The sequence below is a fragment of the Dreissena polymorpha genome, chromosome 16 (assembly GCF_020536995.1).
Source record: "Dreissena polymorpha isolate Duluth1 chromosome 16, UMN_Dpol_1.0, whole genome shotgun sequence".
NCBI classification, from domain to species: domain Eukaryota; kingdom Metazoa; phylum Mollusca; class Bivalvia; order Myida; family Dreissenidae; genus Dreissena; species Dreissena polymorpha.
The window spans coordinates 34,479,747-34,495,512 of NC_068370.1; the positions used below are offsets into that span (position 1 = coordinate 34,479,747).

At 34.2% G+C, this 15,766-nt stretch overlaps 1 protein-coding gene across 3 annotated transcripts in view; it reads right to left on the reverse strand.

Moving 5' to 3' along the window:
- Positions 1-15,766, reverse strand: part of LOC127862111 (protein patched homolog 1-like) — a 56,827-nt gene that overhangs the window by 19,158 nt on the left and 21,903 nt on the right. The window contains exons 10-15 of one of the 3 annotated variants that reach the window (XM_052401090.1): positions 13,072-13,170; positions 7,230-7,355; positions 2,610-2,728; positions 1,897-2,162; positions 818-1,135; positions 364-644 (exon numbers count right to left, since the gene is read on the reverse strand). In XM_052401090.1, the coding sequence (XP_052257050.1) occupies positions 364-644; positions 818-1,135; positions 1,897-2,162; positions 2,610-2,728; positions 7,230-7,355; positions 13,072-13,170 (1,209 nt within the window). Of the gene's footprint in view, positions 1-363; positions 645-817; positions 1,136-1,449; positions 2,163-2,609; positions 2,729-7,229; positions 7,356-13,071; positions 13,171-15,766 lie in introns of all 3 variants that reach the window. The other 2 variants (XM_052401089.1, XM_052401088.1) reach the window with 2 other exon arrangements.

Sequence of the window (15,766 nt, forward strand, 5' to 3'; positions counted from 1 at the left end):
TGTTTTTCTTTAAACTAAAACACCATTAAAATGGTAATTGTCATCCCTGATTAGCCTGTGCAGACTCTACAGGATTATCTGGGACAACATATTAACCCTTTCAGTGCGGGAACCGAATTTTAAAGGCCTTTGCAAACAGTTTGGATCCAGATGAGACGCCACAGAACGTGGCGTCTCATCAGGTCGATCCAAACTGTTTGCTATTCTGATAGTATTCTTTGAAAAAAAATAGAAGAAAATGCTAATTTGAGAAATTCTGCAGACAACATTTTAGCAGACGACACATTTCCCAGCATGCAAAGGGTTAAGCACATGAATTATACTCTGTTTTCTTTGAAAGGCTCAAGCTATGAAAGCACTCACTATGATTCCAGCCATCCAGGGGTTCATGAGTGTGACCGAGAGGACGACAAAAGTCACACCCATGATACACAGTAGGGCCATCATGAGGTAGAAGCGTAACTGGATATACTGTTCCCAGAACGTAAACGGGACCCCCACTGGGTAATTCAGGAGACCGCGCGAGGTAAAGTCATCACATATTTGGCGTATTTTTAAGACGACGTCAAGAATATCGTCGCTGTTGGACAGTTTCGACAGGTAAAATGGAATTTGTGCGTAGGCAATATTCTTCGCCTTGGGCACTAAAATGCAGACAAAAAATTTCTTTGTGAACATTCGTATTGCTTAAATTATATTTTCCTTATTTTTATTTCTACTTTTTTAAATTTTATTTTAGGAAATATTGATTTTAAAGATAAATTCATTCATATTAAATTTGCATCATGTTTAATATTTTTCTATGTGCAATACTCACCTTGCAAATTAAAGTCGTCCGGATCAAACGGCCATGTTTGTGTCTCGGGACGTATTTCCCCCATGCTATAGGAGTATGCCAAGGCATCATTTGATATCCACACTGTGAGGTAATTGTAGAAAGCGGCAGGGTTTATGATTCCCTCCTTACTGACTAAACGCACTGATGTGATCTGGTCAGTGTCAATAGAATTGTCCACATCACCTGTCTGCACTAATAAGGTGTACGCCAACTTTGTGTCTGCTGATGCATTCTTTGGCCAGCCCTTTGCACTAAATGTACCATTTACATACTCCCTGTCAAAGGCTGCCTGCAACCCTGGAAGTGATATGTTTTATTGAAAACTTCTGCATGCTGACATAACTAAAAGAATTACCAAACAGTATTGCTTATTTCTTCAAGGTGACTATCATTATGTATACGATTCTTTAAAAAAAATCTTTATAAACAGAATAATAAAATCACTACTTTTTTCCTGAAAAATAAATGTTCAAAATACATTTCGCCAAACTGATTTATTTCTGATTTTCTGATTACTGACTCATTATTTACAAGATGTTGAAAAGAGTCAGTCAACAGACATGGAAACTGCATTAAAAGGCCAGATATAAACAGACACAAATATTGCTCACCAAGCAGCCAAGATCTGAAGGAGTCCAGCCAAAATGTTGGCAATTCATTGTTCTCTTCACGAATAATTTTATCCACATTTTGAAATGCATAATGGTACTCCCTCAAAAGTCTTTGGTTATTTGGATAGTCCAAGTCTTTGGTCACTAAATAAATATTATAAAATCCAAAGTACTTGGACTGTTTTTCTAGAAAGTGATATTCACTTGTATCACGCGGGACAACGTCTGTCAAATCTAGCCCATTCTTAACTTGGGCAGTGCCCCAAATGCCTATCACTAAAATCACAAGAAGAAACACAATTGTGAACACTTTCACTGGAGTTCTTTGGAGAAAAGGTGCGTATTTGTTCGCCACCAGCGAAGACAGCGACATAGTAATACATTGTTTTTGCAGCATGGCAAATTTATCCTTACACGTCACATTTTCACCATCTGTCAAACACTGACGCGAGTTTGTTGCAGAATCAAATCCAGGAATGGGCGATCCGCACCGCGTCACAAACTGGCCCTCAGAGGGAGCCAAAGTTGTCTGCGTGGGCCCGCCAATAGCGCCCATCTCTGTTATCATATCGTGGGCAAGCAGATCGCTGTAGGGAGGCGGGGAGTATGCAGTGCGGGGCGTGTATACGGGTGGTGGACTCGCGCTACGCTCCATCATGTTGTGATCATTGATATGGGGCTGGAGCTCTATCACCACATCATTGTCTGCATAACTGTCACAAGAAAAACAAAAATGATTAGAAAACAATCAAATAAACTCACAATTATGTTTGTTTTGCAAATATAAATTATTTTGTCTTTGTACGTTCACAGAAATTACAAATCATTTTAGCAAACTTACTGAATATCACTGACAATCATGTTCATGATATACTTTTGTGCAATCCAAACATAAATTATTATCAATATTTTCTGTGCATATATATATATATATATATATATATATATATATATATATATACAATTTTTAAAGCTTACAATATCACTTCCTATTCATTAAATAACTTATGATTAACAGTAAACAAAATCTGTTAATGTTATTGAAATTAATGCAATGATCATTATGAAATATAACCTCTGAAATCTGACAGGTATAGCAAACGATACATAGGTCAAGGATTATTTGGCATATAATAGAAGTACAACAACAACAACAGTACCTTTCGAAGCAGCAGAAAATGTCACATTTTTTGTTCTTGCGCCTGATGAGGTCAATACTACAGATGGCAGGGTAGATGAAGATGACAGAAACCAGGTTGAACAGAATCAGGATGCCAGCCTGAAATAAGCCACATTAAATTGCTCATGAATTGGAAATAATCTACCTATACATATTCAAGTAGCTTATGAAAATATTTATTATATGTAAGTTTCAAAGCTTCGTATGAAGCATTATTGATGTAAGGTGGAAAGTGTCATTTTGGGTTTACCTCCATCGTACAGTAGATGCCAGTGGCATCACATCGTACAGTAGATGCCAGTGGCATAACATCGTACAGTAGATGCCAGTGGCATCACATTGTACAGTAGATGCCAGTGGCATCACATTGTACAGTAGATGCCAGTGGCATCACATCTTACAGTAGATGCCAGTGGCATCACAGCATTTAGAAGCTTAGATTCTTGTTTTGCTAGAGAAAATAGAACCATGAATACACTAATTTAACTGTTATTCCATTTTCCAACACTAAAATGTGATTTGCAGTAAAAACCCGATTTTCTGAGATGGAAAAAAAAGAGTACTATATTATAATCACGAACATATGTTGTTTATAGCAGGGTGCAATGATGCAAGGCTCTGAATTACTTTAGCACGAGAGCGATTGGCATATACCTCTCAGATAGCAGAAGCGAAACTTATTTAAATGCATTATGCATAACCTGTAATACATCTTTATTTGCTGCACATTTGGTACCTTAAGATTTATTGCATCGTTAAAATGGGAAAAATAAATAGATTTTCACAACTTTATTAGTTGTTACAAGCATGTTGTTAAATATTTATTACAAAACTTGTCACCCAACAGCAAACATTTTTAACAATTGAGCTCCAAATTAGCTACATAACTGTGAATTGTAAACTATGTTCTGCAGATGAATAAGCAATATGCAATAAACTTTTTTTTTATAAACGCAGAGGATTTTTGTAGTCCACAGTTATATCTTTTTTTTAACCTTGGGTTGACAACAATCCCTTGTATTACTACACCAGTATGACATTGCTTCAAAAAACACAATTACAAGGGCACAGTTATTCTCAATGCGTTATTCAATGCTTTAAATGCACGGCAAAAAACATACACCGCAATGCTGTAGGTTTCAAAACAAAAATTGGATACGCTTAAATCAGATTTCCTAAATGGAGATTGTTATCGGAAAATGTTTAACTTTAATTTTTTGCCAAAATCGCTGAAGTTGAATTAACAATGTTGAATTTTCCACTTGAAACAGTTTTGCACAGATCTCAGATTCGTATTATTTCCACTACGCCTTTTGTATGCATGGATAAATAATTGATCCATTCATTGCGTACAAATCATTGGTGGTCTGGGGTTATTATGGTTTTTTGCACTTTCTCAAATTGTAGTGAATACAGAAAGGAATTGTGAATACACTCATTAATTCAGGTACATTTTCTACTGGCACAAAACATTCTTGGCTTGGTTCAAGTTTAACAAAAAGAAACACCTAACACTCTGGTTTATTTTTCAATCAATCTGAATAAAATAATTTCTGATGTAAGCCACTTTTTATATTCAAATATCAAAGTTCGACAAGCCTGTTTGTCATTAATACATGAAAATAACTATTTAAGATTGATGAAGTTACATTTGGGAAAAACTGATTAAAGTAAAAAGGTCAGGTAGGATTAAAGGTTTCATATTGGGTAATATGTGGTCAACGTAGCAATCAGGCAATTACACACAAAGGCCCTAGTTCCCTCACAAAAAGAACTGACTGATCTCAGCAGATTTTGAAATGGGGGTATTTTCAGAACCATTTTAGAATACAGCCGAGATGTCATAAGAACAAATGTTTTGAACATTTTTTTTTACAAAGATTGGATTAAAATTATGACTTTTAGAGTGTTAACAAGGTTTCACAATAGCCATATAAACTGCCCTGTCCCCTTTTCGATGGAGTTTAACCATTCTAGACCTTGGCTGGGATCATTAAAACAAATATTCTGAGAAAGTTTCATGAACATTCGGACACAAGTTTTGTGCTATGATGGGCTTAAAATGTGACTATTGAGTGTTGAAAAACTGTTTCTTAACAAAAGACCCAGTTTTTTTTTTACCTAACATGACCCACTTGTGATTTTGGGAAAAACGTTCTTACCAAGTTTCATTAAAATTGGACAATAAATGTGGCCTTTTGAGTGTTAATAAGGTAAATGTTGACCATGGCTGACACACAATGTATGATGGACAACAGCCAGTTGCAAAGCTCACCATGGCCATGATGTGCACAGGTTAGCTATACAGGCACACAAAAGGTGGAAATTGTGGTAATCTGTACACATGTAATTAACTATATTAACCCTTTGCATGCTGGGAAATTTGTCGTCTGCTAAAATGTTGTCTGCTGAATTTTTAAAATTAGCATTTTCTTCGATATTTTTCAAAGAATACTATCAGAATAGCAAACAGTTTGGATCCTGATGAGACGTCATGTTCTGTGGCGTCTCATCTGGATCCAAACTGTTTGCAAAGGCCTTTAAAATTCGGTTCCAGCACTGAAAGCATTAATGAACCTGAAAAGGTCCAGAACAATAATAATGTCATGTGTACCAGTGTACCAAAGGGAAAGCTGAAAGGACTGCTAAAGGGTATTAAAGAAAATTGCAATTTGTCTAGTCGTTAAGACAAGCACATTGTTGTAGGTTTTTTGCTTACTTGCCCATCGATTGAAGTTCAATTTCAAAGTAAAACAGATGTACATTTTGGAGGCTTATTATCATATTATCATTAATATTTATTATTATCATTATTATTATTATTATTAATTACTTATACATTAATTATAAACCAGAATGTCTATAATTATATTTGAACAATTTTTTTATGAACTTTAACATGATCACTGGTGAAATGAATCATTTATAAGTGAAAGATGGAAAGATGGGGTTTAGAGATGATATGTCAAGGAGGACAATAACACTTGCTTTTATGGTCACACAGAACAACACAACAAAATAGCAATGACCTCAAACATGTGGGATATTAGAGAGCTTGGTACTGACCACACAACATGTACACACTGTGGAACATGTTCTATAAAAACCTGAGAAATTACAACGTACACCACTCATAATACAACATATGTGCATAAGTAAAATATTGGAATTTTTAATTACATGATAATGTTGCTATAGTTTATTGCTTCCTTAGTTTTCCTTAATTAACAACACGCAAGTTTCTATGATGACCTTTTAATGTAGTTATGATAATTTCTTAAGCCTTTACAAAAATCGTATACACCAAAACAATGTTCAGTTTTGTTCGGTACGTGCTTGACTGTAACCTATAATTTAAACAACCATTATTGTCATATGAAACTTGTAGGATGGATTACATGGGAAAATAAATAAATGTGTGTGAAATCAAATTATATGTAGTCCTCAATTTTCTAATAAATATTACTAGACAGATGTAATATATATGCAAATACATAATTAAAACTAAACAATAAAACAACATTCTTCATAATACAATACCTGTCAAAAAATTACTTCTAGAGTAACACTTAATGCAACCAAACACTTGACAAGTGAACTAGATAAGTGGTAAAATAGTAAGTAATTGCCTATTATGGTAATTACCATAAAACTGACATAACAGCTTCAAACGTGGACAAATTAGGCATACAATTGCAAAGCCATATATGAAAGAATGTTGGTTTAGGTCTGACACAGTACTGCTAGGCTACACTATACTGATTTCAGTATTCATGGCCTTTGTAATGTATCGTTTTGTACCTGGACCACCCACATACTTCCCTAGTCACATGTATATGAGAAATGACTGTTAAGATTTGGTAGAGATTGAACCCAAAACTGACAAAAAAAATTGCCCACTGTTTAACTATTACCAGCTGGATATTTAACTGTTACAAATTTGCATTTTTAACATTTCACATTAAGTGATTACCTTCTGAGAACAAAATATTGCAATGGTGTGAAATTGCATATACTTACCATAGTTCAAGAATGCTTGTTAAAAAACAACCTGTTTTGTAAGAACATTTTACTTCAGTTAGTAAAATATTGAAATACTATGCATTTGAGCTACTAGCAGAGACTTAATATTTGCTGAATTGAGATAACAAATGTATAAGGATAACTCAGACAGCAAAGTCACATGTAAATTTGAGTAGATATATTTATACGCATAATCCATACAAGTAATTGTCTTGAAGAAAAAAATCAGCTGAGAGAATACTATTCGTAATGAAGTCATTAGGGGGACAACACACAATGGTGACTTAGAGATGTTATCACAAAATTATACCATATGGTGAAATATAATGATGGGATATGAATTTAGAATATATCCCATTGTAGCATCAAAATGAACATGTAAGAAGGAGGTTACAAGATGATGAAATATAATATTAAGATGAAGATATCATTACGATGATGACTTATTGAGGCAGATGTTTCAAACTAATGTTAAACCTATGATAATATTATGTTATGCCATGATGCCCAGTTTATGAAGCCGTATTTACTATAGTTTTATACTAATGATGATGTCATAATTACGATGATCTCATACCTGAATGACAAAGGAGCGAAGGGCTGGTATTGGGATGATGACAGCGGAGAAGAATGCAAGCATGTTGCTGACTGATGTCAGAAGAATCGTCGTTCCGGTCCGCTTTAGACACTCTGCCGTCTGTTCCTGTGGAAGACAGCAAAGATTGAAGGCCTTTGCAAACAGTTTGGATCCAGATGAGACGCCACAGAAAGTGTCGTCTCATCAGGATCCAAACTGTTTGCTATTTTGATAGTATTCTTTGAAAAAAATCTAAGAAAATGTTAATTTTAGAAATTCAGCAGACAACATTTTAGCAAACAACAAATTTCCCAGCATGCAAAGGGCTTAGGTGGGGCATCACAGAAAGTGTCACCGATGCTCAAAATAATCATCATAAGCTAGCTGTAGTCAGGGGCATTAGCAATAAGCACTGGAACCCTGATCATCTTGTGAATGGAAGTTCGTATGAACAAGTTGCACTTCAACATTTTACAAGTTCTAATAAGATTTTTTTTTTTATTATTAATTTTGGCCAGTTACATTAAAGATCTTCTAGTATCCAATAAACCAATATTATTAAGATATGGCATTTGAAAAATATATTTATATAGAAAGAATATTTGTAAGCACATAAAGAATCATTATGTGCTGACTTGATTTAGACATTCTACATGTTATTCATGAGGAAATACCAAGGAAAAATGTGTGTTAGCTTGTAAAGATTTAATATAAAAACCACATTAACAATCAGAAATGATGGCACTAGAAAATGTCTGAAAGTATCAAACATCTAGGTGTTTCAATGCCATGCAGGCAGAATTTTATGTCATGTCTATTTGCAATCATTTTTGACGATGCTGCGAAGCAGCTTGTCTAAGTTATCATACCCCGAATAAATTCTTCACAATGGCGAACTTTGTAAAAGACCGAGCCAGTCCGATTGAGATAGCTCGATTTTTCTAATCGGCATACCTCCCTGATTATCATTGATAAAGGTATAGGAAGCTCAGGTATAAATAGGACAGCATATTCTGGAAAAAAGATTTAATAATAGTTCGGAAACATTAATTTTAAATCAGTTATATTCAATCCATTATATGTTTATATATTAATGAAACAACTATGCATTTTCTGTATTGTATTTGACATTTGTCGTGATTCAGTAAATAAATTACGAATAAAAACGTGTATAATTAACTTTCAACGCGATCATGAGTGTAAAGAAAACGAATTATTTCAAACCTGCCATTTGTAAACGTTGTAGCTACTATGGTATATAAACAGCATAATGGCTGTTTGACATCTCTGATACTCGCTCGTATGCGTGCTTTCTCATTTTGCATATTTATAAATAAACTTTTCAAACAGAAATTACAGAGCCACATAAGTGCACATACTATGTTTGATAATTCATTCGTGTGTTGGATATTGTTTGCTGTTTTAAACACATATTAGGTCATATCGTGAAGATTTAGTTAACCTTACCATGTGTTCATGTGCTCTTACGACTATGTGCTCATACCTACTTTCGGGAATCATTATGAAATTATTGCCGTACTTAATGAACAAACATGCCTAAGCTTATTGAATTAGAGAAAAAAACAATAATCAAAAGAGAAAAATTATATGTTCATGCACATGGGCATGTGAAATCATGTCCGTACACATAGCATCATTAACTTAGGAAAGGAAACAATGCAATAAAAAGTTTGGTATGATATACATGTGAAATTAAAGAGCATGGTGTAATTAAAGAGCATGTCAAGTTTTGAATTGATATGCTGAAACGTAATGTTATAACCCACAAACGTTTTACTGTAAAAGAACTTTTTTTAAGATAAGTGGAACAGAAAATACACGTCGAATATCTTTTTAAAGATATTTCTTGTTAAATTTGATGGAGAATGTAACCCGCTTCCCAGTTTCGCTGAATGGGTCAAGTTCCCCACGGGTACTACTTCCCCTTACCCTAACTTTTTTTTCGTACCCTACATTTTTCGTACCCAATTTTTTTTGTACCCATTTTTTTTTCGTACCCAAATTTTTGCTTGTACACAAATATTTTTTCGTACACAACTTTTTTTCCTTCTCATTTTTTTTTTCGTAACAAAATCTTTATTCGTACCCATTTTTTTTTTTGGCATAATTTTTGTACCCAAAATTTTCGTACCCATTTTTTTTTTTACCCAGATACACAATTGTGGTGATGTAGATAAACTTAAATAGATGCTTTTATATCAATCCTCTTCAAAAGCATTGTCACACCAGTACTGTCAGTACTTTGATTGAATGGTTGTTGCAACCCACAGGCAAACGCCTTATCTCTAATTATATACAGCACTTATAATATTAAGAGAGCTGAGAGAGAAAAATATGCATCATCTGTAAACACATGTTCGATCTGCCTGGGAGGGCTAGAATCTCCATCTGCAAAAGCCATCAGTTTCTGCCAAGAAGAAAATGACTGTAAATTATGAACAAATTGATTGCAATCATCCAGTTCATATCTCTCAAATCTATCACTCAAATCTTGTGTATCAATTAATTCTCCCAACGAATTTCTGCAGAATCTTTTGCTCTTCAATGAACATCCCTGTCAGGTGTATGATATATGGTGATACCTTTTGCCCTAGTCAAACAGGCTCCAATTTTCTTCAGCAATTTACCTCAAATATGATTTGCATGCAATAATTTAAATTTATTAGATCTGTACATCTCAAAGTTCGGTGGATTAACATTATGATTTAAATTGATTTGTATTGCTTAATTATGTTGCAAAACCTTTTTTATTTCATGGAAAATTAATGTCTTAATTGCAATTTCTAAAACGATACACTTTTATGAAACTTTTTATTATATGAATATTTTATGCAAATTTTAACTTCCACAATAAAAGTAATCATAATTGTCTTCTCATTTAACACAAATACATCTGAAAATTATTAGCAAATTTTAATCATTATGCTATCATAAGCAAATTTTGATCATTATGCTATTAAAAACAAATGTGTGTTATACTAAATGCATCGGATAAGACATAAAATTCCATGAAACAACAAAACATAAAATACTTATATTTTTGTAACAAATAGGGCAGAACAAAACTCAAGTTATGTTGTTGTTTTTTTTCAAACACAATCTGCAATACAACCTTCACTGAAGTAACTGTGTCTAAGTCCTATACCTTGAATGTAGCAGGTTGAATATTGTTATATCTCTGGAAAAAACACCATCCCTGTTGGTATGTTGCTTCCATTATAAATGTAAATATTCATATTGTCATTAATGATGGTGTGGCTCTACCTGCTGACATTGCAGGGATATTTCATGTAACACAAAGTTAATTCTGTACCAGCCTGTTTGGCAACAAGAATGACAGTGTTGATATTGAAGCTTTGATGATCCCAGAGTTAAATGAGAGGCAACAACCTCCATTAATCAAACCCTTGACACACAGTGTGCTGTAACTGCATGGGACGCCCATGCCAATGTACACCATTTTTGCCTTCACCATAACTTAATCATTGCCACACACAAACTCTCCATGTGAGGGGAAGGTCAATTGTGATGAAGGAAGAACAAGGCCACATTTCACAGATTTCTTAGATGTGTAGCCCATAAAAATAAAATTCTCTTGTGCATGGAGAGATATGGGGCAATAAAGCCATGAAATATCAACAGCACATGTCCAATGGGGCAAGAAGTGAGGCATTCTGGGTACTTAGGGTCTCATACATCAAAAAGGAAAAGAGATGGTCTACAGGCTGTAACAAATGCCACCTCTTGGCATAGTATTCAACATGTGAGGTATTGGTGTTCCCAGGAACATTAACAACTTTGATACTTAATAGTTCTTCTTCTAAAACCTATGTAAACTAATACCAAATGTCTTGTTTATGTCTGCCTTAACTCTTTCCTTTTATCCAAAATCATGGATGTAAAACAAGATCACAAGATTTCCAGAAAATGGTGTGTCTTGATCATTGCTTACTGAAAAAAACAAGGTAAAGATTTTAAGCAGCAATTATAGCAAAAAGCCTTATAAAAGGTACCAGATTAAACTGCAGTAAATTCATAATTTAATCAGCGCGTGTTTGTCAACCTATGTCAGATGATCCTTTGTAAAAAAAAATCAGTATATTGATTTCAAGGTTAAATTTTAACTTGGGCTTTTGTCAAAATGTTTGATACCATCCGAGATAAAGCAGCATCATATTTTGAAAATCAAGAATGGGTTTTACACAAAGAAAGCATAACGGCCACGTCCCCACTGCCATTCCATAATTTTTAATGTCATATTAAATTTCAAGTTCATAGCAGTTAAGAAAATGTAGTTTTCATCAATTTTACTCATAACATTAAGTCCAGCAATTTTTTGCATTGATCTGAACAACAGTACTGAATATGATAGAATAAAAACTGGCTTTATCTTAATTATATACTATAAAAACAAGCATCGTCAAAAGGTTGGTTTGCTAAAATATAATTAACATTTCCATTTATAATTAAATTCATTAAGTTTTATTCCAATGTAACTTATTACTGTGTTATTTTGTTCAGGCTACATCTCTCAAGTAATTTACCGTCAACAGAAAAATCCAGATATCTAATAAAATGATTTAAAAATACAATTACAAACAGCAGGCTAAAATCATAATAATAAAGTGCAGAGAAAAAAACACACACAGAACCCAGCATAAGCACCAGAAGAATCCCCCCTCCCCAATCACCCGACAGGCATTCATTCTCAGGGCTTTCAAAAGCAGCAGCACCATCTGTTGAGACCAGGCAATCTGCCTACACCCTGTACACCCTGATTTTCTCCATGTACATAATTGCCCAAATTAATTTGGAGAGAGTCGGCACCCAATGTTCCACTAGAGACCACACAGGCAGGCAGCAAGCCTTCTACATAGTTATCTGGATAATCCACATCTTGCCGGCAATAGGTTTGTATAGATAATGGAAAAAAATTGGAAATACAGCTTGTTAGGAGTAGCCATAGCATTCCTCAAGCTAAACTATTCTGAGTTTTGTATAGCTTTATGGGTTAAAAACTAAACAAAAAAGCATTTTTTTGTAATTGTTACACTTATTCTGCCATCCATTGTTTATATAGCATGTAAAACAAGAATTTGCAAGCGATTTGTATTGCTGAAGAATTCTTAAATGAAACTTCTAAAACTTCTAGGAATGTCTATAGCGCTCATTCTTTTTTTAACAAATTAAAGTTTAAGAAAAATAATCAAATGTTAACAAACATGTATGAATGTAAGCCATTTAAATGGTATTTTATGTGCATTGATTAAAATGTGATTCCAAACTCGTAAACTTAAACATATATGACAGAATTTTTATATTGTGAAAATTAAAATGAGAATTACCATAACAATGTATAAGCATTTGAACTGTCAAGAAATATATGTGAATGAACCTATGGCAAATAAGAAAATAATTTCATAATTCTATAATTATTTTCCTAACATTTTAAAGATTTTGGGTTCAAAACAAACAAGCACAAACTAAAACAAAACAGGTTGTCAAGGAAATAAAATAATGATTCTTTGCATAAAAGTACAAAGACATACATTTATATTTTGAAACAAATACTGGGACAATATATTATTTTAACTGCAAAATTAAAACAATGGATCCTACTGTATCTGCATACATCATAATGTGATTGATATTAAGATAAACATGTGCTATATTTAACTTAGCAGACTTCATAAGTGAAAGATTGTAGACCCTATACCACTTTTTCTTTATTTTTTTTTTCAAATTTGAGCCAAATAAATGTGTTTTATCTTTAATATGATGTTTATAATTATGTTTTAGTTAATGCATCTTTGATCATTACCTTGTGAGGTATGTTGTCTTTGTTGGCGTTTTCTGTGTAAGAGTGCGTGATTAGGAACATGTCATTGACACCCAGCCCAAGTGCCAGAAACGGGATAATCTAAAATAAAAAAATAATGAAAAATAATAATACATGGCAAGATAATAAATTAACATAATCTTCCAGTAACGATTGTTAAACAAATGATAAATTCATATTCAAACGCAGAAGCAGTAAAATGGTAACAAAAGCAGTTCTTAAAAAGAACTATTTTCTTTGATTATTTTGTTGCACTTTTCCAAGTTACGAATCTCATAATTTGAAGTCAGAAACGAATTCATTGGATGCAGGAATATTTTGATTTTATAATGGCATCTCTGTAGAAACAACACTTGGAAATGTTGCAGAATAATGCAGAATTGTACACCTTGCTTCAGTTTTAACTTCGCATGTCATAAGTAATACTAGAAATGGCGCGGCAGAGGCCGACGCGTATCCCCACGCCGAATGTTTGACCTAGGTGTGCCCCAGGGTTGGTAATGGGGCCATGCATAGCTGAGATTGACCGTATTGTCATAAGAGAAGTTCATCATCAATTAGAAGTGAATTGGTGTAGAAATGAAGAAGTTATAGTAAAAGGCAATTTTGGGTGGGTGTGACATATGTGGGCAGGGCGCCCCAGGGTTGGTAATTGTGCCATGCATAGTTGAGATTGACCGTATTGTCATAAGAGAGGTTCAGTATCAATTTGAAGTGAATCGGTGTAGAAATGAAGAAATTATAGTAAAAGGCAATTTTGGGTGGGTGTGGTCTATGTGGGCGGGGCGCCCCAGGGTTGGTAATGGGGCCATGCATAGTTGAGATTGACCCTAATGTCATAAGAGAAGTTCAATATCAATTTGAAGTGAATCGGTGTAGAAATGAAGAAATTATAGTAAAGGCAATTTTGGGTGGGTGTGGTCTATGTGGGCGGGGCCCCAGGGTTGGTTATGGGGCCATGCATAGTTGAGATTGACCCTAATGTCATAAGAGAAGTTCAGTATCAATTTGAAGTGAATCCGTGTAGAAATGAAAAAATTATAGTAAATGGAATTTTTTGGTGGGTGTGGCCTATGTGGGCGGGCGCCCCAGGGTTGGGATTGGGGCCATGCATAGTTGAGATTGACCCTAATGTCATAACAAAAGTTCAGTATCAATTTGAAGTGAATCCGTGTAGAAATGAAAAAATTATAGTAAATGGAAATTTTTGGTGGGTGTGGCCTATGTGGGCGGGGCGCCCCAGGGTTGGGAATGGGGCCATGCATGGTTGAGACTGACCGTATTGTCATAGGTGAGGTCCAGTATCAATTTGAAGTGAATCGGTGTAGAAATAAAGAAGTAAATGTAAAATAACCTAAAAAAATGAGTGATAATTTCTGACGCGGCCCCACCCCAACCCCTATAACTTTTGACCCAGGGGTCAGATCAAAATTCCAAATAGTGCAGGGTCGCACATATGCTCATAGCTACCATGTGTGTAAATTTCAAGGTTCTAGTGCTTTTAGTGTAGGAGGAGATAGTGGCCAGGACGGACGGACAGACGGACGGACGGACGGACGGCGGAGATCACCACAATATCCCCACCTTTTTTTCAAAAAGCGTGGGGATAATAACACAAATTCAGGTTAAAGGGGAATAAAGAAGTTCATGATACAGAATAATTAGTTTTTTTCCCTTTTCTTTCACACACAATTAGGCCAGTAATTAATAATACTGATATAAAGGCTCAAGCAATTGCGGTGGTCGAAATAATTACAGACTTTAACCATTCAAAACAGGCTTGCCACTATTAACCTATAAAACTGCTTCTCTACATTAAAGTTGTAAATTAAAACAGTTTACTTAACAGGTACCGCATTCTCGCTTTTTAATCAAATTTGTCAAAGGTGACGTAAAAATTATTTTGAAATGTTTAAAACACCTGAACACTGTCTAATTCAAATTTGACAATTTTATACACCCAAATAATTTCATCAAAGCGTTCAAGACGAAGTGTTGCGTGCCAAGAAATAATCAAGATTTAAGCAGTTTTTGTCCTGTGGTAATAAATCTAGTGTGGTATTTGATAAATCTCAACAATGACACAAATATTATTATTCTGATGTAGGTAAATCTACACTCTCGAATCAGTCAGCCGAGATTTGACACAGATTGGTAAACCTGCTTTCAGCTATAATATTCGCACCTTTTGAATGTGTTAAAATCATAATGAAACGAACATTTTCATAGCATTTCCCTTTAGTATCTGCATTGCTGTTTCACTTTACAATTTGATTCCTGTTTCATTTAACATTTTCATTTTGTTTTCCTCATAAAACATTTCATTTGCATTTTTTTTTACAATTTTCATCAATTTTTATCTAATAAGAAAACCTCACCAAAAACTATAATGTTTTTTTTACAACAGGATTTTTTTGCAACAACAATGTTTTGTCATTGGAGGCTATTTAAGAAAAGGGATTGTTTAAGCGCAAAATTGTGATTGTGTTGTCAATGTACTCTTCGCAAAACATAATAAAGCAATTAACAAAGAGTAAACTTTCTAAGAGACAATTCCTTAATGCAGTTTTGAAACAAAATACAGTATTGTGTGGGAAGGTGCACTAGAAAAAGGCAACCTCTGTCAAAGGCAGAGTTCAGATTGACAAAGCAAGGTCATTGAGTAAAATGTTTTTTT